A 27761-nucleotide genomic window follows, 5' to 3' on the forward strand; every position below is an offset into this window, starting at 1 on the left:
GTTTGTTTTTGTGAGGAACATCAGCCCTGAGCTAACATCCATGCCAAGCCTCCTCTTTTGCTGAGGAAGACTGGCCCTGAACTAACATCCGTGCCCATCTTCCTCCACTTTATGTGGGATGCCGCCACAGCGTGGCCTGACAAGCGGTGCGTCGGTGCGCGCCGGGGATCCAAACCCGGGCCGCCAGCAGCGGAGCGCGCGCACTTAGCCGCTACACCACGGGGCCGGCCCCTGCCTGCAGATTTTAACATCTTATGACCAAATGTAGTAAATGAGCTTGGTTAGAGATGAATACCCCACCTAGAGGAAGGTGCAGTTATCTGGAAACACTGGCTTTTGCCCTGAAGAGACGATGGAAGATGACAGGGTGGGGCAGAACGTGCGTGCAAAGTCACATCTGGACTGTTTATGAGGGAGCGTGCGTGCTTGTCTCTGGGCGATGTGGGCTTTCCACTCACATCTCTGACTCCGAGTGCACAGAAGGTCAGACACTCAGTCACCATCCCCTCAGTGGCCGTAACTCCGCCCATCTGTCTGGCTCATGTTGCTGGACGCAGAGCTAGCACCTGTGCCTCCGTGCATGCGTGCAGGACCTCACAGTGGGGATTGCCGAGAGCCATAAGTAGGGGGCACCATCCTCTTCTTACCATGCGGACTCGGAATGTTCCATCGTAACACTGCAGACCCAAGTTACTAGTATTTGATTTTCTTTTAATTAAATAAGAGTAGCTAATTAATTTGTTTGGGATGTATTTGCTTAAATGTGTGATCACATTATCAGCTTTACATTTTTCAATGTGCATTGGTTGTTCTCTAGCTATGATGTAGGGTCCTGTACCCCTTGGTGTTTGCTAAAAATACCTTCGGAAGCCCCTCCTCCTGCCTCTGGTGTGGCAGCAGCACAGCCTATTTACATTCCAGCTGCAAGTCGGCTAGACCCCGCCCAAGGATGTCTCCCTCATGGCCTGTCGACCCAGCTGGGAGCTCCAGCTGGGCCGGGAACAACCTCGAATTTCCAGGGTTCTCTATGTTGTCAGTCACAAATGCCAAAAACAGACTAAACATGCTGGAGTTTTAAAAACATTGTCAAAATTTGGAATAGATCCTCAAAGGTTGAAATTTGAGAGGGAGTCAACAAGAAAGAGATGAAGGGATTCATAAGCAGCAGGTCTTTCAGGAGCTGAGAGTGGCCTAGATGAGGTTATATTATTCTTGATGTGTAGACACGGTTAGCTTCAAAAATAGATTGTTCAAAGAGTAGTATAGCTTAGCGTTCGTCATATTGTTTTTTAAATTTTATTTTTCATAAAAACACATTACTCTGAAATGAGATCGTGGATGTAAGAGGGACGCATGCACGCTCTGCTGTTGGCGGCCCGGGTTCGGATCCCGAGCGCGCACCGATGCACCGCTTCTCCGGCCATGCTGAGGCGGCGTCCCACATACAGCAACTAGAAGGATGTGCAACTATGACGTGCAACTATCTACTGGGGCTTTGGGGAAAAAGAGGAGGAGAATTGGCAATAGATGTTAGCTCAGGGCCGGTCTTCCTCAGCAAAAAGAGGAGGATTGACATGGATGTTAGCTCAGGGCTGATCTTCCTCACAAAAAAAAAAAAAAAGAGGACGCATGCAGAATTCTGGAAAGGCACAAGCTGTAGCTGCCCGTCTGAGCTGGGCTGGCCTCAGTGGGAACGTTCATAGAGGAGGGCAAGCGTTGCTCTGCTTACAAAGCTCTCTTCCCTCCTCTTCACCGCCTCTTACCCACTACATGCCTCGTGGGGTCTTCCACGTCCTCTTACCCACTACACTACCACGCGAGACCTTCCACATCCTATTACCTACTACATGCCACGTGAGACCTTCCCTCCTCTTACCCACTACATGCCACGTGAGACCTTCCCTCCTCTTACCCACTACACTACCACGCGAGACCTTCTACATCCTATTACCTACTACATGCCACGTGAGACCTTCCCTCCTCTTACCCACTACACTACCACGTGAGACCTTCCCTCCTCTTACCCACTACATGCCACGTGAGACCTTCCCTCCTCTTACCCACTACATGCCACGTGAGACCTTCCCTCCTCTTACCCGCTACATGCCACGTGAGACCTTCCCTCCTCTTACCCACTACACTACCACGTGAGACCTTCCCTCCTCTTACCCACTACATGCCACGTGAGACCTTTCCTCCTCTTACCCACTACATGCCATGTGAGACCTTCCCTCCTCTTACCCACTACACTACCACGCGAGACCTTCCACATCCTATTACCTACTACATGCCACGTCAGACCTTCCCTCCTCTTACCCACTACACTACCACGTGAGACCTTCCCTCCTCTTACCCACTACATGCCACGTGAGACCTTTCCTCCTCTTACCCACTACATGCCATGTGAGACCTTCCCTCCTCTTACCCACTACACTACCACGCGAGACCTTCCACATCCTATTACCTACTACATGCCACGTCAGACCTTCCCTCCTCTTACCCACTACACTACCACGTGAGACCTTCCCTCCTCTTACCCATTACACTACCACGTGAGACCTTCCCTCCTCTTACCCACTACATGCCACGTGAGACCTTCCCTCCTCTTACCCACTACACTACCACGCGAGACCTTCCACATCCTATTACCTACTACATGCCACGTCAGACCTTCCCTCCTCTTACCCACTACACTACCACGTGAGACCTTCCCTCCTCTTACCCACTACATGCCACGTGAGACCTTCCCTCCTCTTACCCACTACATGCCACGTGAGACCTTCCATATCCTCTTACCCACTACGCTACCACGTGAGACCTTCCCTCCTCTTACCCACTACATGCCACGTGAGACCTTCCATATCCTCTTACCCACTACACTACCACGTGAGACCTTCCATATCCTCTTACCCACTACACTACCACGTGAGACCTTCCATATCCTCTTACCCACTACATGCCACGTGAGACCTTCCCTCCTCTTACCCACTACATGCCACGTGAGACTTTCCATATCCTCTTACCCACTACACTACCACGTGAGACCTTCCGTATCCTCTTACCCACTACATGCCACCTGAGACCTTCCCTCCTCTCCAGGCCTTGCTGCCTCCCATCCGCCACCACCGAGCAGCTACACCTCCCTGTGACCCCGCCTGTAGCCTGGCGTCCACACTGAGTTGAGGGCAGTGTTAGTTAAGTGCTTGTGATACTGTTTTTCGAAAAGCCTGATTTGCGGGGCCAGCCTGGTGGCATAGTGGTTGAGTTCGCGCGCTCTGCTTCTGGCAGCCTGGGGTGCACAGGTTTGGATTCCGGGTGCGGACCTACACCCCACTTATTAAGCTGCACTGCAGGCATCCCACATAAAGTAGAGGAAGAGGGCCTGGATGTTAGCCCAGAGCCAATCTTCCTCAGCAAAAAAAAAAAAAAAAAAAGAAGGATTGGCAACGGGTGTTAGCTGAGGGCTAGTCTTCCTCAAAAAAAAAAAAAGCCTGATTTGAGGTGGAGAAGAACTGTGCCTGTCATCTGGAGAGCCGCATGGTGACACCAACTCCATCATCTCCATCATGTCCCTTTGCTTCTCATCCTCAGAGCTGAGGAAGAGCAGAGACATCATTGGGTGGGGGTTTAGTCAGATAGCGTGTCTGTAAGATAAGGGTCTCTCAAGGTTCCCTCTGCTGTTGCATCCCATGCTTCCTGCTGCCTCAGTGAGGGGAGGTCGAGGAGAGTAGATAACTACGAAGCTGCGGTTCAGTGACCTGCACTCCAGCTCCTCTCTCGTGCCTGCATGTGGTAGACTGAGGAATCGGCAGGATAATTAGCAAGGGAGAATGGTCATTAGCACAGAGAGTGGTAGTGACGAATGCCGCAGGGGCCTCTAGTCAGGGGCTCGGGGCCACGTGTGACCTGCATCTCCTTTCCCAGTGTGGAAACATGGCCCGCGAAGGTCTGCGCACCCTCGTGGTTGCGAAGAGGGCACTCACAGAAGAGCAGTACCAGGATTTTGAGGTGAGCAGACTCCCCGTCTCCCTCCACCCTCACAGACATTCCATCCCTTGTAAGGCACTGGTGTTCCCATTAAAATGAGTTCTTACTGCTTGTGTGACATCGTGAGGTTGTGTCACCACAGCCCAGGAGCAGGAGTGGCCTCCCACCACAGGAGCATTGGGAGTTAGTCCTCCACGCTTTCCTGTTCCCACCCTTCTCCAGTCTGCTGGGAAAGGAGTGTCCACAGAGGCAAAAACTGATGATTTCTTTCATATGGCAAATTTTCACGCATTCAGTAAGTCCTAAATGATTGCGAGCACAGCCCCTGTGTCTGTCCTCAGAGCCGATACAGTCAGGCCAAGCTGAGTGTCCATGACAGGATGCTCAAGGTGGCTGCAGTGGTGGAGAGTCTGGAGCGGGAGATGGAGCTGCTCTGCCTCACGGGGGTGGAGGATCAGCTGCAGGCGGACGTGCGGCCCACACTGGAGATGCTACGGAACGCAGGCATCAAGGTAGGGGCGCAGGCCTCGAGCCAGGACTGCCATTCTGTGCGCACGGGCCGCTCTCCAGGAAGTGTTGTTCTTGGACCTTGGAGGAGGCCTGGATGTGAGGGGCCCTAGGAGCAGAGCCCCGCTCGCTTCCTCTTGTTCCCACTGGACCTTCCAGAGACCCGCGCACATCCTCCGTCAGACCAGCAGGCTTTCTCAGGCGCTCCTCTCCAGGCCTCCCAGGTGGACAGCCAGCCCTGCCCTTTCCCAGCGCTGCCGCTGCCCCAGCCTGTCCTCACTCGCCTGTCCCAGCTCAGATGTGGCTCTTTGTGAAGCCCAAGCTTCTCCCTGCAGCACCCTGCTCGCTCGCCCACACCCAGCGTCAGGCTTTCGTGGAGCGTGAGTGCCGAGGATCCAGCCCCGGGGGCGTCGGGGTCCACTCAGGAGGAACGCGCCTACGTCCTCCCGAGCCTTCCATTTGACTGAACCAGGTGTTAGAGTGAGGGTTATCCAGAAACCGCCTGAACTGTTCCTTTTATTCACGTCTGGTGGTTTTCTGCCTATAAACCGCATGAGTCGATGCTTACTATCGCTGCCCGCTGACCTGCTGTCTTTTTCTTACTGGTTTGTCCCCTTCAGATACAGGGGAAAGTAGCACTTTGTGGTGTAAGTTTCAGTTTTCAGGAACTACTTTCTTAGCTTTCGTGCTCTGAAAGTTCGATTCCAGGATGGTAGAAACTTCATTTCAGTGCTGCCTCAAGGAGAATGGAAAAAAATACAGCTTGCTTTTAAAAGAAAAGCTTGTGTAGACTAGGACTGGAGGAAAGTGTCAGAGGGCAAAGCTGCGCCTAACATCAAATCCAGAGTACATGCAGCAGGTGTTGAGGAAGACAGGGTGATGTGCACAGAAGGGCGTATGTCCTTGCCCTCCGGAGTCGCTGGGAGAGACACCCGGAGGTTTCCCGTCATTCAGGGCAGCACCAGAGGCTGTCAGGAGGCTGCGTCTGGTTTCAGAATTCTTGTGCACGTGGGAGTTCAAAAGTACAAGAGAGCAGTTCAGACTCAAAACATTTAAGTTATCTAAACCTAATTGTACTGAACAGCCAAAACGTTAGGTGAAGAAATGTGATGAATTAGAAGTAGACAACCTGCTCATTTTATTGTAATTTTTCATCAACTTCAGATCAGTTTACTTAATTGTATGTGCTAGATTATCATTGTATTACAGTAGTAAATGTTACTTGTATGAAGATTTGAGTGTTTATACTAATTCTTTGCCAAACTCTGCAAGACTTTCTGGAGCTCTGCTCTTTTTTCTGTACATTTCCTATCTAAAGAATCAGACTCCTTCATCCCCATACATAACATAGGCTCTGATTTCAGATAGTCCTTCGAAGCATCAAGGTGATCTTCCAGCCAGCTCACACACGGTCCCTGAACGCTCGCCGCCTTCCCAGCAGTGGTAGTTCTTGTTCTTTTGTGTAGTTGTTCCCAACTTTGTCATAATGTGTGTCGTAATCTTAGGTCCAGGCTCAGTAAAGGAGGTATAAATGTGTGAAATGAATGGAAAGCACAAATCCTCAGACATGGAGAAGAGCCACAAGTAGATTACGCCTAAGCAAAGAATTAGTATATCATATAAGTTTCTTCTGTTTCCTGTTTCCAAAAATGCATATTTATGTATGATACATAAGACGCCTAAGAAATTCAGATGATAAGGAGAAAATACTGCAAGTTTTTTGCTGTTATATAAAATATATATAAACTATCTTGTTATACAGTAAATGTCCTGATTTTGTTCTCTTTTTAGTCTGGGGACATTTATATACATAATATGTGCGTGTGTGTGTAATTTTTTTTTTCCGACATGTTTTGTTTGATACAAACAACTTTCGGCTTAACTATTGCCTGCTTACCCTTTTTGAACCTCAGTTTCCAACTGGAGAACTAGCAAATTGGTATTGGGATCCTCAGGATCCTCCCAGCTCTGCAAACCCACGGCCGTGTGACACCTTCTGGGCCTGTTGGTTTGGCATCAAGGCGGCGTGAACGTGGCCTTTGGACGTGTACAGGTGTCCTCGTTAGCCTCAGCCATGCAATTCCTAAACCCCAGTTGTTATTCACGTGCCTCCAGATCTCAACTGCTGAGTTGGAACATCACTTTGCTCTTACTTGTTTTAGCTAAGCAAGTCGACAGAGACATTTTTTTTATTGTGGGAAAATGTACATAAAATTTACCATCTTAACCATTCTTAAGTGTGCAGTGCAGTGACATTAAGTGCATTCACATTGTTGCACAACCATCACACTGTCCATCTCCAGAACTTTTTCATCTTGTAAATCTGAAACTTTGTCCCCATTAAACACTAACTCCCCATTCCTTCTGCCCTCAGCCCCTGGCACCCAGCCTTCTACTTTCTGTCTCTATGAATTTAACTCGTAGTAGTCATATAAGTGGAATCATACAGTATTTGCCCTTCCGCAACTGGATTATTTCATTTGGCAAAATGTCCTCCAGGTTCTTCCATGTTGTAGCTTGTGTCAGAATTTTCTTCCTTTTTAAGGCTGAGTGATATTCCATTGTATGTATAAACCACATTTTCTTTATCCATTCATCTATTGATGGACACTTAAGTTTCTTCCATGTTTTGGCTAGTGTGAATAATGATGCTATAAACATGGGTGTGCAAATATCTGTTCAAGGATAGACGCTTTTGCGAGATGAAAGTGTAATAGTATTGAAGTTCACTAGTTTAAATTGTTTCCTAGATATGGATGCTCACGGGCGATAAACTTGAGACAGCCACTTGCATTGCCAAAAGTTCACATTTGGTGTCTAGAACACAAGACATTCACACTTTCAGACCAGTAAGTATATGTCTAAATCACTTTGATTTTTAATGTTTTATCTCACAATTAAAACGTATTATTTTTGTGAGAATGTATATACAGTTATTTATTAATTACTAAATATCTGTTTTAAAAGAAAAATCTAATTTTCTTATTCAATTTATAAAAACATGTTAAAAATACATCTATTAGTTATATACATTAAATGTGATCAAAAAGCTGCATTTTTTTTTTTTTTTTTTTTTGGTGAGGAAGATTGTTCCTGAGCTAACATGTGTACCAGTCTTCCTCTATTTTGTATGTGGGATGCTGCCACAGCATGGCTTGCTGAGTGGTGCGTAGGTCCGTGCCCGGGATCTGAACCCATGAACCCTGGGCCACCTGGGCAGAGCGTGCGAACCCAACTACTACGCCACCAGGCTGGCCCCCAAAAAGCTGCTTTTTGATAGAGTGAAGCAAGGTCTAAATTCAAAAGTATTTTTCCGTTATACTATTGGAATTATTTATTAACACCTAAATATTTTTAAATTGATAAAAATTACATTTTCTATGTGTTATACACATTGCATATGGTCCAGAAGCTGCTTTTGTGAAACAAGGTCTAAATACAAATTAGGAATGTGTTTTTAATCTACCACCATTTTCAGATTAAATGCTCTTCCTTAATTAGCTCAAAGAAAATTAATAGAAATGATCTAAATTTATGTGTTTACTGTATGTATTAGTTATGACTAAATTTATTTCAAAGAAAAAATAAAAGTTTCTTGGGTCTTGATTGATGGAGGGTGAACAGACATTGTGTGTCTGTGACTTTTCTAAATGAAGCTCTTGCACCTACAGAAATAGTTATTTGATTATAATTTACATGTAAATGTAGTTTATTTCAAAGCATTGGAATCGCAAATTAGGCCCTGCAGACTACTATTTGCAATTAAATTATTAATGATTCTGATAAAACTTTGGATCAATTTTTGTTGACTTTTCAGTGTTATAGCACCACAAATTAAAATTTCCACAATAAAACCTACCTATTTAATGATGATTCTGAGATTAATTTGGATGACATGAAACTTTTAATTTATTTCAGTGCTGTAGTATATCATTTCTTTTATGCCCCATAAAATCTCCACAGAAAGAATGTCAAAAACCAGTATACTGGTTTCTGAAATGTTTTCATTCTAAAATTCGTGGTATTTCAAGATTATGACCTGGCTCTACCCTTCAGGTTGTTTAACCCTCCGGGTATTTTGTTTGTTTGAACGAATAGGCTCGGTTGAGAATCGTGGCAGAGACAGCAAGGGTGGGTTTACAGAAGCATTGTCATCACTGGGCCTGTTATGAAGACAGGTCATCCTGTCCCTCCCTGCTGGGTGGCCCTGAGGGACTCAGGTTCCTCTCTTGGGCCCTGCGTTGTGGGGCATTGAGTTGGGATTCTGAAGAACTGTGTCCCTGGTGTTAGAAGTCACCCCCACCATGCTGTTACCCTGGGAAAGGACCAGAAACGTTTAACTAATGGTTATCGTGCTCTCCTCTGAGAAGCTTGTCGTCCCTACCTGAACACAGGTGTGGGCCCAGCTCTCTGTTCTCACGGGTCGGCTTCTTCTGGTCACTTTGTCTCAGTGGAATTGTGGGACCTTCACTACACTTTACAGTGGAAGTTTCCTGCTTCAAGTTACCACAAATCGGAAAACAATTAGTGTTAAATAAGTAGGTATTTATGCCTGGCCATGTAGGAGAAGTTTGAAAGCATGATTTGTTATAGGACTTTGTCAAGCACCTTTTGGTTTTAGATAACGTTTCTATAGATCTCACTGTGATTTATAAATAAGGGCTTGTTTGTCAGTACCTCTGATTTAGATAAGATTGTAATTTGGGTACTTTTTCCCTTTTGTGGAGGTAACCAGTCGGGGAGAGGCCCATTTGGAGCTGAACGCCTTTCGAAGGAAGCATGATTGTGCCCTGGTCATATCTGGGGACTCCCTGGAGGTGAGGCTGGTCTCTGACCAAGGCAGTGTCTGTCTGTCTGTCTGTCTGTCTCCCAGAGATGAGGCTGGTCTCTGACCAAGCACTTGTCTGTCTGTCTGTGTGTCTATTTGTCTCCCTGGAGGTGAGGCTGGTGTCTGACCAAGCACCTGTCTGTCTGTCTATCTGTTTGTCTCCCTGGAGGCAAACAGGACCATGAGGCTAGTCTCTAGCCAAGCGCCTGTCTGTCTGTCTGTCTGGAGGTGAGGCTAGTCTCTGACCAAGCAGGTGTCTGCTTTTCCTGCTCGTGGACTAAGGGCTTTCTGAGTCAAGTGTATTTATTAGGCTGCTTTTGCTCATCTGCATTTTAAGTTTTTACCATCATAGCAGTGGTATATGCAACTCTGGTGAGCAGTTACAGCCTGAAGGAATGTGATGGCAATCAGGGGATCACTGACTCCTTAATGTTCTGGAGGTTGATTTATTTTAGGCTTATTCAACATTCTCTTTAGGTGCCAGGCCTTGTGCTCATTGTTAATAGCATGGCTTGCCTTGAAGCCTTGACTGTGGTACCCACAGTCTTGACCTAAATATATCCAAAGCAGTGTTTCCAAAAGTGAGCTCCGTGGGACAGAGGACGTGTGAGCCACGAGCCCCTGGCATGTGCTGCAGGAGGCCCTGGATGGAGGTGGCTGAGACAGCTCAGCTGGAGCCGGCCTAGGGCCTGTGGCCTGGCTGTTGGCCAGTCCTCTTTGGGTCAAATCACTTCGTTCCTCATTTTACTCGTAGGTCTGGCCTCTGGGACAAGATGGCCGGAATGGCTGAGCCCACTGGGCGCCTCTCTCTCCATGCAGCTTTGGCTCAGGGCTCTCTCAGACTTTGTACATGCTGCCAGCTTCCCAGAGCAAGTGTTCTAGAAGTCTGGGGGAAGCTGTACAGTTTCTTAGGACTAAGCCTTTGTCATGTTAGTCACATTCTATTGGTCAAGCAGGCCACTAAGGCCAGCCTGATTCAAGGGAGCGGGTCAGACTCACCTCTCCCTGGAGAAGTAGCAGGGACGGTCGTGCCCTCTTTAACCTGCCACTGTGCCCATTGCAGAGGGTCACGTGCTAGCTCAGGTCATGCCACATTCCCTCTGGTTGTTGGAGCAGATAGACTCTCTTGGGCTGGGGAATCATACAGAACGCCTCCCCAGCTCCCGTCATCGCCTCACACCTTCACCAGTCGGTGAGCTGCTTCAATGAAAGACTGAACTGTGGGCCTGTACAGGGGTGAGTCAGACATCGCCCTACCCCCGCAGTGTGACACCCACCTGTCCTCACCACCCAGCAGCCCCCACTGTCACTGCCTCCAGAGCCCTTCAGCTGGGGTACCAGACCTGGAGGGGGCTCCCGCCCTCTCCTCACACTGTCCCACGGGGCGGCCCACACTTCCCACCTGGTTTCCGCTCCTGTGCGGTGTCGCGGGTGCTCAGAGTGTGCGTTGTTCTCATCAGGGTTGTGCAGGCACGCCTGTCCTGCGCCCACTCCCCTCTTCCCCTCTTCTGTCTCCCAACAGGCCGACACTGCTTTCAGCCTCCTAATGTGGCATTTACCTCCAGCTGTCTAAATAACAGTGTTTGCATAGCTACTGTTTGATTTTGTGGAGTTTTTGCTCTGATCTGTTTCATTTCTGCCATGCAAGACGAGGGTTTATTCTCTTTCCTCTCGCCCTCCCAGCGTGGGTGACTCAGGATTCCAGTTGGTCCTTTCCGGTGGTCGCTGTCCCAGGAGCATGTGATGCCAGGACAGCTGAGCCTCGTGCCTGCTGCTGTGACTCATGTTCCTGCCCGACTTTGTGTTTCCCCGGAGCTAATGAGTGTCTTTTCTCTCTTGCTTAGTCCCTCGTGTGCTTACTATTAATTTAGTTTTTCTTCTTGGAGAAGTCCCTCCTGGGGTCTGGAAGTGTGCCCAGTGCACAGCTGTCTCGTCTGTGGGGTCCTCCTCTCCCACTGCCTCTGCTGTCGTCATTGGACCCCTCATTTTGGTAGAGCACCTCCTCCTCTAGCTTCCTGGAAGGGGATCACAGAGATCAATTTTTGAGACCTTTCCTGGGAGTGAGGTGTGTTTCCTACCCTCGTACTTGACGGCCAGAGTGCCGGGGCTGGAATTCTGAGCGAGGAGGGTTTCCCTTCCCCTCTTGCCGCCCGCCACCCAGTGCACCTGCTGTGGAGCCGAGAGGGAACCCTTCGAGCCCCAGTCCTCCGTCTGAGGCTTGTTTGGATCTCACCTTGCCTGGAAGTTTGCAGGACCCCCCCCCAGTATTGTGAAACTGCATATTAATGTGCCAGGTATGGTGTGTTTCCATTAACTTGTATCCTTTGGGTCGGGGAAGAAATGATGAACGGTTTCCACACTTCTGATTTTTCCGTTCTTGCTTCTTGGAGCTCCTGTTACACGGATGTTGGGCCTCCGGAACTGGAGCCATAATCTCCTTATCTTTTCTTTCCTGGTTTCCATCTCTTCACTTCCCCTCCCGCCCTCCTTGTTAAGCTGCATCCTCTCCAGAGGACAAGCCTTGGTCTTTGCCAGAGCAGGAGGGCGCCGGTGCCCAAGCAGCCGTACTTGGGAGTGGGAGAGATTAGGGATGTGTCTGCCTGGCCATGTGCTGGCATCTCTCCAGCCTCAGCTCTTCCCACGGCTGGCGTCAGAAGACTTCTAGCCTCTGCCAAGCCCTTGGCCGTGAGTCTGTCTGCTTTCCAGCGTCCGAAACCTTTTGCTGATTTCTCCTGTCCTCTGGCTCCTCCTTGAAGGTTTATATCTTTTTTAAAAAACTACCTCTCAGTTGTTTTAATGGGATTTGGGAAAGGAGCAAAAGTGACTAATTGCATTAAATCCACCATCTTTTATGAAATCTTTTTTTTTTTTTTTTTTTTTTTTTTTGGTGAGGAAGATTGTTGCTGAGCTAACGTCTCTGCCCATCTTCCTCTATTTTTGTATGTGGGACACTGCCACAGCATGGCTTGCTGAGCAGTGCGTAGGTCCGTGCCTGGGATCTGAACCCACGAACCCTGGGCCACCAAAGCAGAGCGCACAAACTTAACCGCTACACCATTGGGCCGGTCCCTATGAAATCTTTTTTGTCCCACCAAAAATACACGTTTGTGGTAGGCAGTCAAAGGTAGAGAAACCTGATGTTGGAAAGCATATCTACCGCCCACCCTAGTCCTCCTCCCAAAAAGCAAGCCCTTGTACTATTTCTGTTTCTAGGTCTTCCAGTGTCTAGATTTTCACCAATCTAGATAATATGCTGCATCTCTATTTCTAAATCTGTCAAATTTAGGCGAAATCTACTGAGTACCTGCCATAAACAGGGTTTAGCCTAACATCCCAGGGTTTAGGAGGGGAGAGGGCATCAGACCTCATCTCAGCCCTTCACAGGGGCACCTGCAGCTGCAGTTCTTCCTCATGCGCGTCCGTCCACCCGTCTACCCGCCCCTCCCTCCTCACACGCGTCCGTCCACCCGCCCCTCCCTCCTCACGCGCGTCTGTCCACCTGCCCCTATGCACTTTCTGTCTGCAGAGGTTGGCTGAGACCTCGTGTGTGTTGGTGACCTTCCACCAGCTCTGAACCGTTGTGGGCGTGCACATCCTTCACGTTCCCACCTTACTTAGATGGGTTCCTGGCTGGGTGGGGGACAGAAATGTGCACTCGTCTGCTCTGTAGAAACAGGCTGTATTGTCGTTGATCAGGTGATGTATAGTTTTGTGAATCTAAACTAGAGCTTGCCAATATGGCCCGTATTTTATCCTGTCTTATTAACAAAGTTTTTTAATTGACTTTAATTATAAATGTCTAATGGGAGAAACTACAGCCTAGGGGCAGTGACTTTGTCTTTAAGATGACACGGCATTTATTTTGTTTTCTTATATTCTGTTCCACATATTCCACAAAGGGTTGAGATGACTAGCAAAAGTCACGTGTGGTATATCAGGCTAAAATGACGTGAATGAGAAAGTCAGAGCAAAGGGAAAATAAGAGTAGACAATAAGATCGAGTCAGTGTGGGGACGCTCTGAAAGAAGTGGGCTGTGCGGCCCTTTAGGGCTGCAGACGTGGCCTTGAGCCTCTTTGCCCCCAGAGAACAAGAGGAAAATAGAAAATGCATGTGGCCTCAGACTCCACGTTTGTTCCCGCACACGCATGCACACACACGCACACACTCACACATACCCACATGCACACGAACGCACACATCACATGCACACGTCACATGCACACACACTCCCACATGCACATGAACACACGTCACGCACGCACACAGCACACACACACACACACACACACATGAATGCACAAATCACATGCACATGTCACACACATGCACACACGCAGTCAGTGTCAGTCTTGAGCTGCTCCTGGTGCTGATGCTGGAGAGGGACATGTGGCACAGACCCTGAAGGGCCCCGTCTGGTGCAGGGGTGGCATCAGTCCCGAGCGGGCGCGGGCGCCCTGCCAGCCACTGTAGAACATACAGGCACACCATCCCTACAAGGAAGCACACTGTCAAGGGTGGTCACAATGTGAGTCTGAGAACCTGGACCTGTGGTGGCTTGTCCTTCATGCTGGGGTCACTTTCAGAATATTAGGCACAATGAGGGGACCCCTAGCCTTCAGACAGCTTTTGGGGATTTTTATTTTCTCCACCAAGATGGAGAATTAAGAGTCGATACTGAGAGTGTGTCATAGTAAAGATCAAACAAAGATCTTTTTTAGCCAAGTACTGGGAGGGTGGGGCTGGAGTTGTCTGAAGGAGGACAGAGACTAGGCGGGGAAGCCCCACAGAGCAATCCTCCATCTTCTGGGTCATCTAAGGAAGGCGGCGCCTCAATAGTCCCCTCTGCAAATCCCCAGTATACAGTGATGCTCACGATGAGATGCAGAGGCCCAGCCCCGGCCCGGCCCTCCGGCCCCTGACCGCTGCTTGCTGCCCGTCCACACTGCCTGGCAGCTCTGCAGCCACCACTTCTGTCCTGCGGAGGCCCTGGACACTGGCCTCTCCCCCTCTCACCCCTGCCTCCTCTGCACGCCTGTCTGTTACCATTGAGTCCCTAGCTGTGGGTGGCTGTCCCATGGGGAAGGAGACCCAGAAGGGATGCACATGACGCACTTGGAGAGGCCGTTGGACTTGCCCACAGACGAGGGAGCTGTGGCTGGTGGTCAGGCGGTCACACGGCACGCTGTCTTGCAGGTCTGCCTGCGGTACTACGAGCACGAGCTCGCGGAGCTGGCCTGCCAGTGCCCCGCCGTGGTGTGCTGCCGCTGCTCGCCCACCCAGAAGGCCCGCATCGTGAAGCTGCTGCAGCAGCGCACGGGGAAGCGCACGTGCGCCATCGGTGAGCGCCCCACCGCGCCCTGCAGGTCCCAGGGCCACCGTGACCTGTAGAAGGTGGCCTCGCCCTGTTGGCTGTCGGGCTTTCAGAGAACTGAAATCCTGAGATTGGCAGGCACAATTGTGTTCAGTCTCTAACACAAGAATGACTTCATCTTTATTAGGGGATGTTTCAAAACAGCCTCTACTGGTGAAGAGAAAAGCAGGGTCATGTGCAGGTTTTTATTTCATGTCACAACTTTTCGTGCTTCCCAGGTGACGGAGGAAACGACGTGAGCATGATCCAGGCGGCCGATTGTGGGATCGGGATTGAAGGGAAGGTACGTGGTCCTCTCGTCGCGGGCCATCTCACCCTTGCCTTGGGTGAGCATGCACTGGAGAGCCCGCCCTGCCCGGCTCCGAGCCGCGCGCTTGGGTGGAGGCACCCCGTCGCTCTGGTCCACTTCGTGAAGGGCACGTGGACAACGCGCACGTCAGTGCCGAGACCTGCGCTGTCCTCGCTGTCCTTCGAGGCATGTGCAGAACGCTGTGGCCCGGAGTCCCCTCCCCACGAGGCTCAGCTCAGAGGTCACTAAGTCCTCCCGCCAGCCAGTGGTGGCCGCCCACGGCCCCTCCAGCTTCTCCTTCCCTGTTTCACACACCCGTCACGTTTGGGCGTCCGTGTCTTCTGCCGACGGTGAGCGGTGGTTGGAGGTTTTCTCTTCTGTGCTCAGATAAAAACACTTCCAGAGAGACCTGGCAGTGAGCCTAATTCCGGTGCAGCTCTTTCCCTCGGCTGCTTTCTTCCCTGTCGTTTAGAGCATGTGAAGTGCTTCTGATCAGCTGCCTCGCTTAACCCTCGGCAGCTTTGTGAAATAGCAGGGGCTTGTTTTTTAAGTATGAGATAACTAAGGATTAGAGAATTGTCTTGAAGGTGCGCAGGATCACAGGGCAGTCTCCAGGATGGCGTCACGTTCTGCCTCTCTTAATTTCTGTAATACTGCCAGACTGCTGAAGCCGAATTCTTCCAAGTCCCGGTGAGCAGCTCCTTCAGAGTTGTGCAGAGACAGCCTAGTCTTCTTTCAGTCGAGGCTAAGTTCTGACGGTCGGCTTTGGGAGTGCGGGCTCTGAGCGTGCGGGTCCCGTTTCAGGAGGGGAAGCAGGCCTCCTTGGCGGCGGACTTCTCCATCGCGCAGTTCAGGCACATCGGCAGGCTGCTGGTGGTGCACGGGCGGAGCAGCTACAAGAGGTCCGCGGCACTCGGCCAGTTCGTCATGCACAGGGGCCTCATTATCTCCACGATGCAGGTACTGCAGCCTCGGCTCAGTGTGCCGCAGGGGGCGGGCCCTCGGGAGAGCCTGGGGACCCTCGGTTTATTCGATGTCATCGTGAGGTAGCGGGGTGTGAGCGTAAGGCCCCGAGATCCCGCGTGAAGATGAGGCCGCGTGACTAATGGCTGCTCTCTCTCTCGAAGGCTGTGTTCTCCTCCGTCTTCTATTTCGCGTCTGTCCCTCTGTACCAGGGATTCCTCATGGTCGGGTGAGTGAGCTGCTCAGCAGCATCGTGGGTAGAGCGTTTAGTTTAAAGACACCTGTCTAGGATCTTGTTTGAGTGTTTCCTTCCAGTCAGTGTTCAGAATGAATAACACTAATGTAAGAAACTCATGTTTTGCTTGGGTGAACTTGAAGACAACACCTGTCCGTGTTAAATTTTCTTATTAGATTTTCTGTTTTCTTGGGGAAGCCATAATTTGTGTCAGAAACTATGTTGGATCCGAGACTTTTTAAAGCGTCCTGTGGCATGATGAAGAGGGACGAGCCAGCCAGGATCGAGGAGGCTGCTTCCCAAAGCCCGCCCTTCTGCCGGCTGGAACACAGCTAACTGCGACGGGGCCGTGACCCATGAGCAGCAGAGACACACAAGAACAGAGGTGTTGGGACGGGACAGAACAGATTCTGGAACAGACTCTGAGAGGCTCCCTGGTGGTGACGAGGGCTCGGAGGAGAGCTTCTCAGGGCACTGCATGCGTCAACCCACAGGGAGGGCTGTGCCCGTTGGCATTTTCTGCTGCAGGGCATCAGTTGGATTTTCTTTTTCTCATCCTTTGTAGTTACACGGGAGGTAAAATCAGGGTGCCTGTTGGGGAGATGGCGAGGTAAACGCACCTTCTCTCCTGACGCCCTCCTCGAGAGCCGTGCAGCGCCTGTCACTCACTTGGCCAGGGCTCCACACGGTGGCACAGGAGATGGTTGATGGGACGGCATTGGTGGTTAGCACACATGTTCCCGCCCCGTTCTGAGTGCTCATTCCATCCCCCGGCATCCATATGCCACAGACGCTGTGATCTTCCCCACGTCCCGGGTAAGGAAAGAGAGAGCCTGAGAACCCAGGAACGTGCATGAGGCCACAGAGCTCATGGCAGGAAAGCAGACGGGCATGGAGACAGGCGGGCATGGCCACCCTTCCCAGTCCCCTTTCTCCTACAGCTTTTAGCATCTTTCCAGGTTAGCAAAGAACAAACACGATTTACTTCACCCTGTTTTAAGTACAAAATCTAAATGCATTTCCTCTGACAGCTCCCTCAATCCCAAGCCAGAGACAGGAAGCGTCAGGCTGGGCCGGGTCCGTAAGTGGCCATAAGTGGCTGATGTCCTAAGTCAAAGCCAAGGACAGACACTTCCTGCCCTTCCTGAGGCTCCAGCCAAGAGCCTGGGCTGATTTCCCTACCATAAGCTGCGCCAGAACCAGGGTATCCGTGTTCAAATGTCGGGTGTGCTCTGTTGCCTGCACTCTTTCGGGATTCCGGATTTCTCTCGCCTCTGGGCCTTCACACCTGGTATTCCCTCAGCCCAGGGCCCTTCACCCGCCGCCTTCGCCTCCGTCTCGTCTTATCTAGATGGACCTCTCCCAGGAAGTTCCGTCAATGCCCAGCCCTGGCAGGCCTGGGCCCTCCTGCGGGTCACAGGGCCGTCTGTGCATCTCAGCCTCTACTCCTGATGGACACAGAGCTCTGTAGGGACAGCAGGTGTCTCCCATCACGTCCACACACCCACCGTGTCTGCCGAGGAGTGGATGTCAGAACAAACACGTGGACCTGGCAGGAAGGCCTCTGAGGGCGTCTGGGAGCGTGAAGGGAAGGCAGGCAGGGGGGCCCCCTGGGAGGCCCATTCTGGAGCTCAAAGTGTGGAAGCTGGGAGAGTTTTCCGGGAAGAGAGAGCAATGTCAGAGCCAGATGCTTCCATAAGGCCCAGGAAGACAGGGCAGAACTTAGCAGCAGGGCGGCAGAGGGAGTGCTGGGGTAGGGCCGGGTGCATGGGGTAGGTGCAGCAGGGTTGGGTACGGTGGGGTGGGTGCAGGGGGATGGGTGCAGCAGGGTGGGTGCAGGGGGATGGGTGCAGCAGGGTGGGTGCAGGGGGATGGGTGTGGTGGAGTGGGTGCGGGCGGTGGGTGTGGCGGGGTGGGTGTTGGGGGGTGGGTACAGGGGGGAGAGGAGGGAGTAAGGGGAGGAGACTGGGGTCACAGATGGGCTGCCTGTGAGTGGAAGGGCGGGTGGGGGGAGCAGGAAGGCAAGGAGGCGTGGGGAAAGTGGCTGGAAGCCCGTACTTCAGTCTGGGGGCCTCTGCTGTGGAGACGGGTGTGGTGGACACCGAGGAGGAGCTGAGCTCTGCCTCCGTGTTCTCCTGCGACGTGAGCAGGGTCCCTGAATGGGCAGTGCACACCCGTGCAGACCTCCCAGGCTCGCTCATCCCGGCCTCCTTGGCCTCCCTGTGGGCACCGAGCCCGCCCAGAGGGGTCGGGACTAACTCAGCTCTGGCCTGAGTTCCCCCAGGAGGTCGTTTCTTCCCTCCTTCCCTGGCTCGTGTGTGCCTGGAGTTTTTAAACTAGTTAAATAGTTAAGAAAATAAGCGTATATTCTCCCCCACAGACGGATGCTGACTGTTCCCAAGTCCCAGATGGGTGAGGGGCCCAGACCACGGTGTCAGAGCCGGGTCAGGGTGTGGCTCCACGTCCCTTCACAGAGAAGCGTGAACACTATTCGCCTCCAGCGTCAGGCTCCTCTTCACGCTCAGTTGACCTTTTTAGATATTCTGGGACTGGGGGCCTGTTCTGTGGTCTTGGAGACCCTTGTGAAGGAAGTGGTGGAGAGCTCGGACTGGCCCCGGCCTGCGTTCAACACACAGCTTCTCCCAGCCCAGCCCTCCGTCGAGGAGGAGAGCCTCGCCCCTGGGCCTTCTCAGGAGACTCACACAGATGGTCACCCCTCCCTCAGAAAAAGCTTCCTGGGCAGCAGACATCATGGCCTCTCAGGGAACCTCCATCAGCCGGGCTTCCCTGCAGCCCACTGCCCCCTTCTCCCTCCCTCCTCCAACGCCACGCTGAGATGCACATGTTGGCATGGACTTGGGTCCTGTGGGCATTTCCACGGTGACTAAATGCTGTGCCCAGCAGTCTGCCAAGTCTAGCAGCTTTCCATTAACTCCAGGAGTATTTCTTAGAGTGCTTCAAAAAGGGGAGAATCCTAAAGGTACAGAAAGCCCCAGCCTTTTTTATGTTTTCCCGTTGCTTAAGTCTTTGCAATAATTATTACGTTAATTACTTTAAATAGCATAGAATTTGCACGATAATGCCAGTTACATCTTGAATTTGTACCATGTGCTTCTTCCTTGGAGGCCAAAGAAAAGCATAACCACTCTCACTTTCTTTCACATTTTTAAAATTAAAACATTAAAAGGAAAATTTAAGGGACAGTAGTGATTGCTCTTTAAATAAGAATTGCCCGAGTTCCTGAACGAGGGCTGTAGGCCTGCCTGATCCGGTCCTTCCCTCTGCAGCCTGAGCCCTCGTCAGCATCAGCACCGATTATTTTTAAAGCTCCTGTTTATATTGTACTTATTTCAAGTTTCTCTGCATGCCCATCACTTAAAGGAGGTGTGTGTAATTTTCTTAAGTGTTAGTCCCCTGAATTTGGTAGGAGTGGAAGAGAGATGCTTTGAAGTTAAGCTTCTTCAAAAATAAATAATAAAATCAGTTTTGCCCTCAACTAGAAAACAAGTACAAAGAATTGAGCAGGGAGCAACGTGATGTTTTTATCAAATAAAATCTAAGTTGACTAAATTAATATCCTTCTATGAAGGAAAAACTGGCTCTAGAAACTACAGGCAGTTGATAGACTTCAGCTCCACGTAGTCCGTGGCTTTTATCTTCATTCCCTTCTTTAGCTCTGTGGGGGAGTGACCCAGGGGATGCCCACCTAGGTTGTTGGTTCCTTCCTGAGGCGAGACAGGCAGAGGTTCATTCCGGCTTTGCGGCGGCAGTCATGGGGGCTCCCCCTTGAGCGCACTCCCACGCTCAGCCCGCCCTGATGTTCCCCCACCTAAAGGTCCTGTGCTGTGCTGTGCCCTCCCCTCCAAAAGCGCGCCTTGGCAGTGTCTTTTTGGGGAAATGCTGTAATTACAGCCCCTTTGGGAAGTTCACAGTGCGTATTGGCAAATAGATGGTTCTGTGAGATGCCTGGGGAGGACCCTGTTCAACACTGTTGAACCAGAGCCCTTCTCTGTCCAACGCCTGCCAACACCTCATGTTCCTAGCAGCGTCTTTGGGGACACGCCTGTCTAAACCAGCTGGTGGTGTCATTCACGTTATGCGGTGCTCCTGGGTGGCACCCCCAGGGGCCGTAGAAGGTGTGGGTTTACTTCACACCCTTGCTAGGGACTTACACAGAGAGCCTGAGCATGCACCTGTTAAAACTGTCAGGTGTCATCCTGGTTGGGACCCAGGAAGGCGAGTGGCATTGAGAGAAGGTTCTCAGCCGTAGGCGGGGAGGGCATGTGTGTCCTCGAGGGACGTGCCAGCTCTGCGGGCTCCTCACTGGGGTCGGGCTTGTCTTCACAGCTCCCTCAACTGGAAAACAAAACAAAACAGGACAAAACCTATTTTCAGACAGTGGACAACAGGCATCAGGGACAGATACCTGACAGGGGAAAGGACTGCTGAATTTCTAGAATTAACAGCTGGAAGCCTGGAAACCTCTGATAGGCAGAGATCATGGGTGCAAAAGTATGAACCGTTAAAGAAAAAATTGGCAAAATAGACTTCACCAAAATTAAGTCTTCACTCTTCCCCCCCCCCCCCCCCGCAAAGCCCCAGTAGATAGCTGTGTGTCATAGCTGCACATTCTTCTAGTTGCTGTATGTGGAATGCGGCCTCAGCATGGCCGGAGAAGCGGTGCGTCAGTGCGCGCCCGGGATCTGAACCACGGGCCAGCAGTGGAGCGTGTGCACTCAACCGCCAAGCCATGGTGCCGGCCCCAAGTCTTCACTCTTTTAAAGACAAGATGAATCAGATAAAAGGGGAGATTGGGAGAAACTGCTTTCAGTACACATATCTGACAAGAGGTTTGAATCCGGAATAGTATGGTCTCCACACAGCTCAATTTGTTTTAAAAAGGCTAAAGGATTAAACATACATTACGGAAGATTTAAGAATGGCCACTAAGCACACAGAAATGTGTTTAACATCATCAGTCACAGGAAATGCAGATTTAAACCACAGTGAGATACCACCACAAAGGCCACGTTAAGAAGACTAACCGTGCTGTGTGTCGGCAGGAACATGGAGCATGTTGATGGAAGGAATGCAAAAGGATGAGACCTCTCTAGAACACAGGTTGGCAGTTTTTGTAAGATTAAACCCACCCTTACACACGACCCGACAGCCCTCCTCAGCGTTGACCCGTTTCCGCTCGAGGACTGGTACACGCACAGTCCTAGCTTTATGTATGGTTCCAAAGACCAGGAAAACCCATCCGTCAGCTGATGGACAGGGGACAAACCGTCTTCTATCCACACAGCAGCAGAGGAGTGCGAACAAGGCACGCAACACTGGGCGAGGCTCAAGGACGCTGTGCCCAGGAGAGCAGCCGGACATGGAGGGGTTCGTGCTGTGTGATCCCATCCACGTGACACTTGGGGAGGCGGATTCTCTGGTGCCTGCCCTGGGCTGGACGGGGTGTGAGGGTGACCCGGAAAGGTCATCGAGGGCCTTTCAGGTGATGGAAGTGCTCTGTATTGTGACCGTGGGGGACGTTACAGGACCGTGAACACTATCCACACTCACCAGGCTGCACACTGAAATTACACCTCAGTGGAGGCAATTCAGGGAAAGAAGGCGGCGAGGATTCTTTTTAAGGTTGAAAAGCTAGAGAAATTTCTGGCATGAATAAGACCAAGAGTTCTCCTCCATGCGCTTTGTGAAAACAGAGACTGCACATGCACCTTCCCGTGAGCGTGATGGGCCCCATGCTGCATGACTGACATGCCCGCTCCTGTGTGACGTGGGCTGTGCTCCCATGTCGGCAGGCACCCAAGGGGATGGCCTGCTCTGTTCCATGTCAGCTGGGCTCTGCTTCAATGCTTGGCCTTTTCAGTCCCTAAATTCCAAGGTAGGTGGGAGTTGTTCAGAGAAGATTAACAACAGAAATTTAGGATTTAGAGGAAAGTTAAAAAGTATTATGTGTGTTTAACCTAATAAAGAAGTTAAGAGTTGAATTTGTAAAGAACTCGGAAGCACGTTAGTTTAGTTTACGATTTCCGCCCACTGGTAACCTCCACGAGCACGGTATGACGTGAGGTGGACTGAAATCTCCTTCGTGAGAGAGTCCTTCATAACCTGTAGTAGTTTCACATGGGCCAGCCTGCACTAGTGACAGTGGGACCCTGTCTTGGTAACCCGGAATGTGGCCCTCAGATGTTCACGTCACAGCACTAACAGGTAAAACGCTGTCGTTGGATTTTCCTTCCTGGTCCTCTGCCGCTGGGTGACTTTCCCCACTTGAAAGCTTCCTCACAGGTGGAAACGTCATCTAAAAGAAATCCGGTCCCACCTCCAGGAAGACGGGATAGATATTCTTTCCCTTATCCCTTTGCTGAGTACAACTAAAACCCTGGACGTCGTGTACAGCACACGTAAGAAGGCCTGCAGGGGAGGGGTGGACCAGACCGGCCTCAGGACCCTGGGACGGCACCCAGGGTGAGCTCCTGGGTTCCTCTTGCCGCTGCGTTCTGCCTGGGAGCTGAAGAACCTGGCAGCCAGGAATGACAATGGACACAGAGGTGAAAAGGCCCCAGTGGGAGCCTGCTCTCTGCCAAAGGACCAAGAAAGGGAGGGGCTGCCTGGCAGGACAGCAAACTTTCAGACAGTAACTGCTCTGCTCCAGCCAAATGCCATGGAAAAACTGCCCCCAGCTCCCTGGAAAGGTCGAGTGGGGAGCCAAGACTTCCATGCACATGATGCTGCAGTGGGGCGCCCCAGCTCCCTCCTAGGTGGCTGAGTGGGAAGTCAGGACAACCGCCCTCTGGTGTCAGTGGACCCTGGACTTTGACCACTGCCCAGTGGTCATGAAGCCACTCCCTCGTGTGGTGTCAGTGGAGGCCACGTGGGGAGCCAGGACCCCCACCCCCACCCCCACCCAGCAGTAACCAGGAGCCCCCGTCAGGTGTCAGCAGAGTTGGGCCTGGACTTCTCCCCCCAACCCCGGAAGAAACAAGGCAGCGCCTGCCTTCCCTGCCAGAGCAGCGTCAGCGGCTCATGTCAGATCCAGTCTTGTACACAATGCCCAAATGTCCAGGTTCCCATAGAAAACGGCTTGCCACACCAGGAACCAGGAAGATTTCAAAGTAAGTGAAAAAGATAGGAGACGCCAACCCTGAGAGGCCAGAGATATTAGAGTGGTCTCACGGAGCTGTCACGGCAGCCACGTAGAAACCCGCCAGTGAGCAGTCACAAGCACGCAAAACAAACGAGAAATAAAACATCTCAGCAAAGAAATGGAGACTCCAAAGCAGAACCAAGTGGGGAGTTTTGAAATGAAAAGTGTAACAGCCAAAACCAAAAATGCAGCAGATGGGCTCAGCAGCAGAACAGGAGGGGAGAGTAGGAGGTGCAGTGAACTGGAGAGAGAACGGCAGGGAGAGCAGAAAGTGAAAAGGACGGCCCCAGGGGTGTGGCCGACCATGAGACGGATCTCACATTCACGTCACTGGAGATCCGGAGGAGGGGAGAGGGAAGGGCTGGAAGAGAACTTGTGGAAATAATGGCTGAAATCTTCCCAGAGTTCACAAAAGACGTGAACCTACAGATTCAGGAAGGTAAGCAAACCCCAAACAGGATAAATTCAAAGAAATCCACACCAAGACACATCACAGTCAAACTTACGAAAACTGGAGATAAACACTTTGAAAGCAGCGACAGGGAAGGCACCTTCCCCGTGGGCGGAACAGTTCCAGGGGCAGCAAGTCCCTCACCAGAAGATGGGCCAGAAGGAATGGCACCCACGTCTCCAGTGCTGCTGGAAAGGACAGCACAGAGGCTCCCTCAAGGAGCGCAAGGGAAGGACATGCAAGCTGAGCGTCCAAGAATACATGAAGAGCTCTCAACACAACGGTGAGAGAACTGTCCCGCTGGGAACCGGACGAAAGACATGAAGGGACACCTCACCCACGAGAAGACAGAGATGGCCGAGGGCACAGGAAACGATGTTCAACGTCGTCAACTCTCAGGGAAATGCAAGTTTACCCCACGATGAGATGCCACCACATACCTCGCAGAACGGCTAAAAAATCTGTGACGATTCCAAAGTATGATGAGAATTCAGAGAAACGGGATCTCGCACACTGCTGGTGGGAGTATGAAATGGCACAGCTACTCGGGAAAACATTTTGGCAGTTTCTTTAAAAAACTAAATATCCCATTTCCGTATGACCAGCAAGTACACTCCTGGGCGTATGATCCCACTTGGCACTTGTGTCCCAAATGAATGAAAATTTATTTTTACAAAAAAAAATGTGTGCAGTGAATGGTTATAGTAGTTTTATTGGTAATAACTGGAAACTGGGAATAACCCAGATGTAGTTCAGTGAGTGACTGGGTTAGAGAAACTGGTACATCCACAACCACGAATACTACTCAGCCGTCAAAAGGAGTGAACTATTGGTACAGCAACACCTGGGTGACTCTCCAGGGAGTCAGGCTGAGGGGAAAAGCCAACTCCCAAAGGCTACCTGCTGTGTGATGCATGCAGACAACCTTGAAATGACAGAAGTTATAAGCTGGCGAACAGATGAGTGGTGGCCAGGGTTATGGAGGGTGGGAGGGGAGTGGGCGTCAGGAGGCCCTGGGGGTGGTGGATGCCCTGTGTCTGGACTGTGCAGAGCCGATATTCTGGCTCTGAGATTGGGCTGCAGTTTTGCAAGATGCTACCATTGAGGGTGCCAGGTAGAGGGCACATGGGATCTCTCTGTGTTATATCTGATAGCTGACGCAGGTCTACAATGATCTCAAATAAAAACCAGGTTCTGCTACCTGTGAGCACTTGTGGCTGATAGACCACGTGATTGTGCTGTGGGATCAGCGTTAAGTTTTAGGAAAAAGCGTACTTGGTTGCCAGCTTGTTTTTGTTGTGTTTAGTTTTGAACTCTGGGCTCTGATGGCGGAGGTGTTCGTGGGGGTGCATGAGAGCTCCTCCTGCTGATGTGACTCTCCTCTCGGTTTCAGGTACGCGACCATATACACCATGTTCCCCGTGTTCTCTCTAGTGCTGGACCAAGACGTGAAGCCCGAGATGGCCATGCTCTACCCGGAACTCTACAAGGACCTCACCAAGGTGCGCACCGAGGCCAGGCCGCCCTTCCAGCCACTGGCAAACCCACTCCTGGTGTTTTGTGAGAATATTTAGTATGAGAAACGTGCCAGTCATGAGGCAGTTTCCAAGCAGGTTTTAAATAATCTGTTCTCTGTCCTTCCAGACATTTTTTTATTTCTCCTAGTTATTTTTCGCATTTTCCTTTTGAGTTAAATTTCAAAAGTGAAAGACATACGAGGGAAAACAGTTGTTTTCTCAAGTGTTTGCAGTAAAGCTCTGATATCATGCATAAAGTTATAGTTCTAGAGGGTGCTCTAACCACTTGTGGACTTGTGTTACTGTAGCACAGGCTAGGCTCCTGAGCACACCCAGTGGCTGGTGGGAGCTCCTGTGCTGTTTCTGTGTAAAGGTGCTGTTGGCTGTGGCTGCACCTGCCCACAGTGCTATACCCGAGACGGGACTGGCCTCCCATCTGTCTGCTGCACGACGCGGCATCACCGCTAGGAGCCCCGGACCTTTGACTGGGAGCCCCCTGCGCATGCCCAGATCTCTGTTTGTGGATTTCTCTGACCCTACGACCCAGATGCTGTTGTTGCGGTCACACTGCTAAGAAGAAAGTCCCTCCCCAGAAAACTCCAATTCCCTGAAACTATGCAGGAGATTCATTCGTTTGGCCTAAAACTGTGCTCTGTTAAGACTAAAACATTCCTGAAGGAAGCTTTGATTTTATCACATTTTTTATGAAAGCACATGTTTATAGCATAGAAAACAGGCTCCATGGGGTGGGAGACCCACTCAGCTCCCCAAATACAAACTGTGGCGACTTTGGAATCTTCTGAAAGGCTAGTGTTTCCTGAACCAACACTGAGAACAAAGTCCACTAACCCCCAATTAAATTTAGGTTTACAGTTGATAACCTGAAATGGTCGACTCAGACGTTTAAAGCTCTGGCAGTATGGTGTAATGGAGGAAGAATGAGGTTAGGCATGGAACAACTAGACTCGAGGCCAGCTGACCACTCACCGGTCTGAGTGGTGCTGGGGCCACTCTAATCTTCGGATTTCGTGGTGATGGTGTAAGGATCTGATGAAATTAAGATTTTAAAGTTCCTTGAAAGAAATACAAAATGGCCATATTACTTTTATAATCAGGACAAAAATAAAGCTAGCTCACCAATATAGTGTAAAATAGGAGAAAATACCAAGCTTTATATTTGATAATATAATATTTGAATGGATAATAGGATATATATCTCAAGCATTGTTGTCATGATGCTGACATCACTGTGAATATTACAAGCAGAAGAAAAGCTATTTGGTTTAATGTCCTAAAATGGTGAAACCATTATCATTCAGTAAAGCAAAATAGGATCGAAGATCCAAAAACTACGGGAAGCTATTACAAATAATTATAATTTTAGTAGATCGTGTGTTTCCTTATTTCCAGAGACTCCAGAAATGTTTGCTTCAGTGCTGCCTCCCAGACGTGAGGGGACAGCTTTTCATGTACGAACGTGAAACGGGATGAGCAGACCTAAAGTCGTAGGCCATCGGTGTCCTGGTATCTAAGCTGAGTTTAGGTCCCCGCAGGTCAGCCCGGGTGATGAGGCCATGCGGTCAGGGGGAGGACAGAGTGTAAACGCAGGCTTCAGCAGGGATGGGAAGCGAGGCACGAGGAGGGCTCGTGTGCTCACCGTTTGCGGGGATGTAGGTTGTACCCACAGCATCTTTCCTACAGCATCTAAGTTACTCCAGGAACAGGTGTGTTTACAGGTGACAGGTTTCTACCTTGAGTAGTGTTTTGAGAGGTTCGGTGGATTCGACCAGAGACGTAAAAAGAAACTTTCCAACCCAAACGAGTGGACTAAATGTATATTTTATTATATAGAAGAAAGTAAAGGCGATAGCCCGCAAACAGATCCGAATAGGTCAAATAACAAGAGGGAAATGACACAAATTGATTGGAAAGGGAAACACCAGATCGACTGAAGGGAAATAACACAAATCAACCAGAAAGAGAAGCACCAGGTTGACCGAAAAGAGAACACATCAGATCGGTTACGCACAACATTCACGCCCTTGCACCAGGGAGAGTCCCTTCAATTGATACGGCGAGGCAGGAGTCCGATCGTCAGAGGCCCTGGGCAAGGCGTCCCCTCCACAGGTGAGACTCTCACCAGGCCTCAGTTTCCAGCAGTTTATATAGTATCATTAATCTCCAGAGTAAGCAGTTACAGACTTTGCAGAGCAAGCATTTAGTGTTCCCATGCACAAATGGTTATCAGTTGCGTACGAGCACTGAGCCCCCTGGCTGTCGTCCCAGCCAGGCACAGATGATGGCCAGTCCGTCTCAAGCTACGATGCCCAAAGAGCCTTGTAATGTTACAATTTGCAACCATCTCTGTGGGAGAAGGGCCAGTTCCCACCATACAGAAAGTAGCTTTATGTTTCTTTGTGTGCTGGTGGCTGTAGGTCCATGGAACAGCC

General features: G+C 50.6%; 1 protein-coding gene across 9 annotated transcripts in view; it reads left to right on the top strand.

Moving 5' to 3' along the window:
• The window catches only part of ATP9B (ATPase phospholipid transporting 9B (putative)), a 279064-nt gene that overhangs the window by 235672 nt on the left and 15631 nt on the right, over positions 1 to 27761 (top strand). For 7 of the 9 annotated variants that reach the window (XM_058557340.1, XM_058557341.1, XM_058557346.1 and 4 more), the window contains 9 exons: positions 3925 to 4008; positions 4329 to 4499; positions 7245 to 7343; positions 9222 to 9311; positions 14517 to 14661; positions 14913 to 14977; positions 15788 to 15943; positions 16111 to 16175; positions 25188 to 25296. In XM_058557340.1, coding sequence (XP_058413323.1) covers positions 3925 to 4008; positions 4329 to 4499; positions 7245 to 7343; positions 9222 to 9311; positions 14517 to 14661; positions 14913 to 14977; positions 15788 to 15943; positions 16111 to 16175; positions 25188 to 25296 — 984 coding nt within the window. Of the gene's footprint in view, positions 1 to 3924; positions 4009 to 4328; positions 4500 to 7244; positions 7344 to 9221; positions 9312 to 14516; positions 14662 to 14912; positions 14978 to 15787; positions 15944 to 16110; positions 16176 to 25187; positions 25297 to 26721; positions 27694 to 27761 lie in introns of those variants that run through there. The other 2 variants (XM_058557347.1, XM_058557343.1) reach the window with 2 other exon arrangements.

The sequence above is a fragment of the Diceros bicornis genome, chromosome 16, assembly GCF_020826845.1.
Source record: "Diceros bicornis minor isolate mBicDic1 chromosome 16, mDicBic1.mat.cur, whole genome shotgun sequence".
NCBI lineage: Eukaryota > Metazoa > Chordata > Mammalia > Perissodactyla > Rhinocerotidae > Diceros > Diceros bicornis.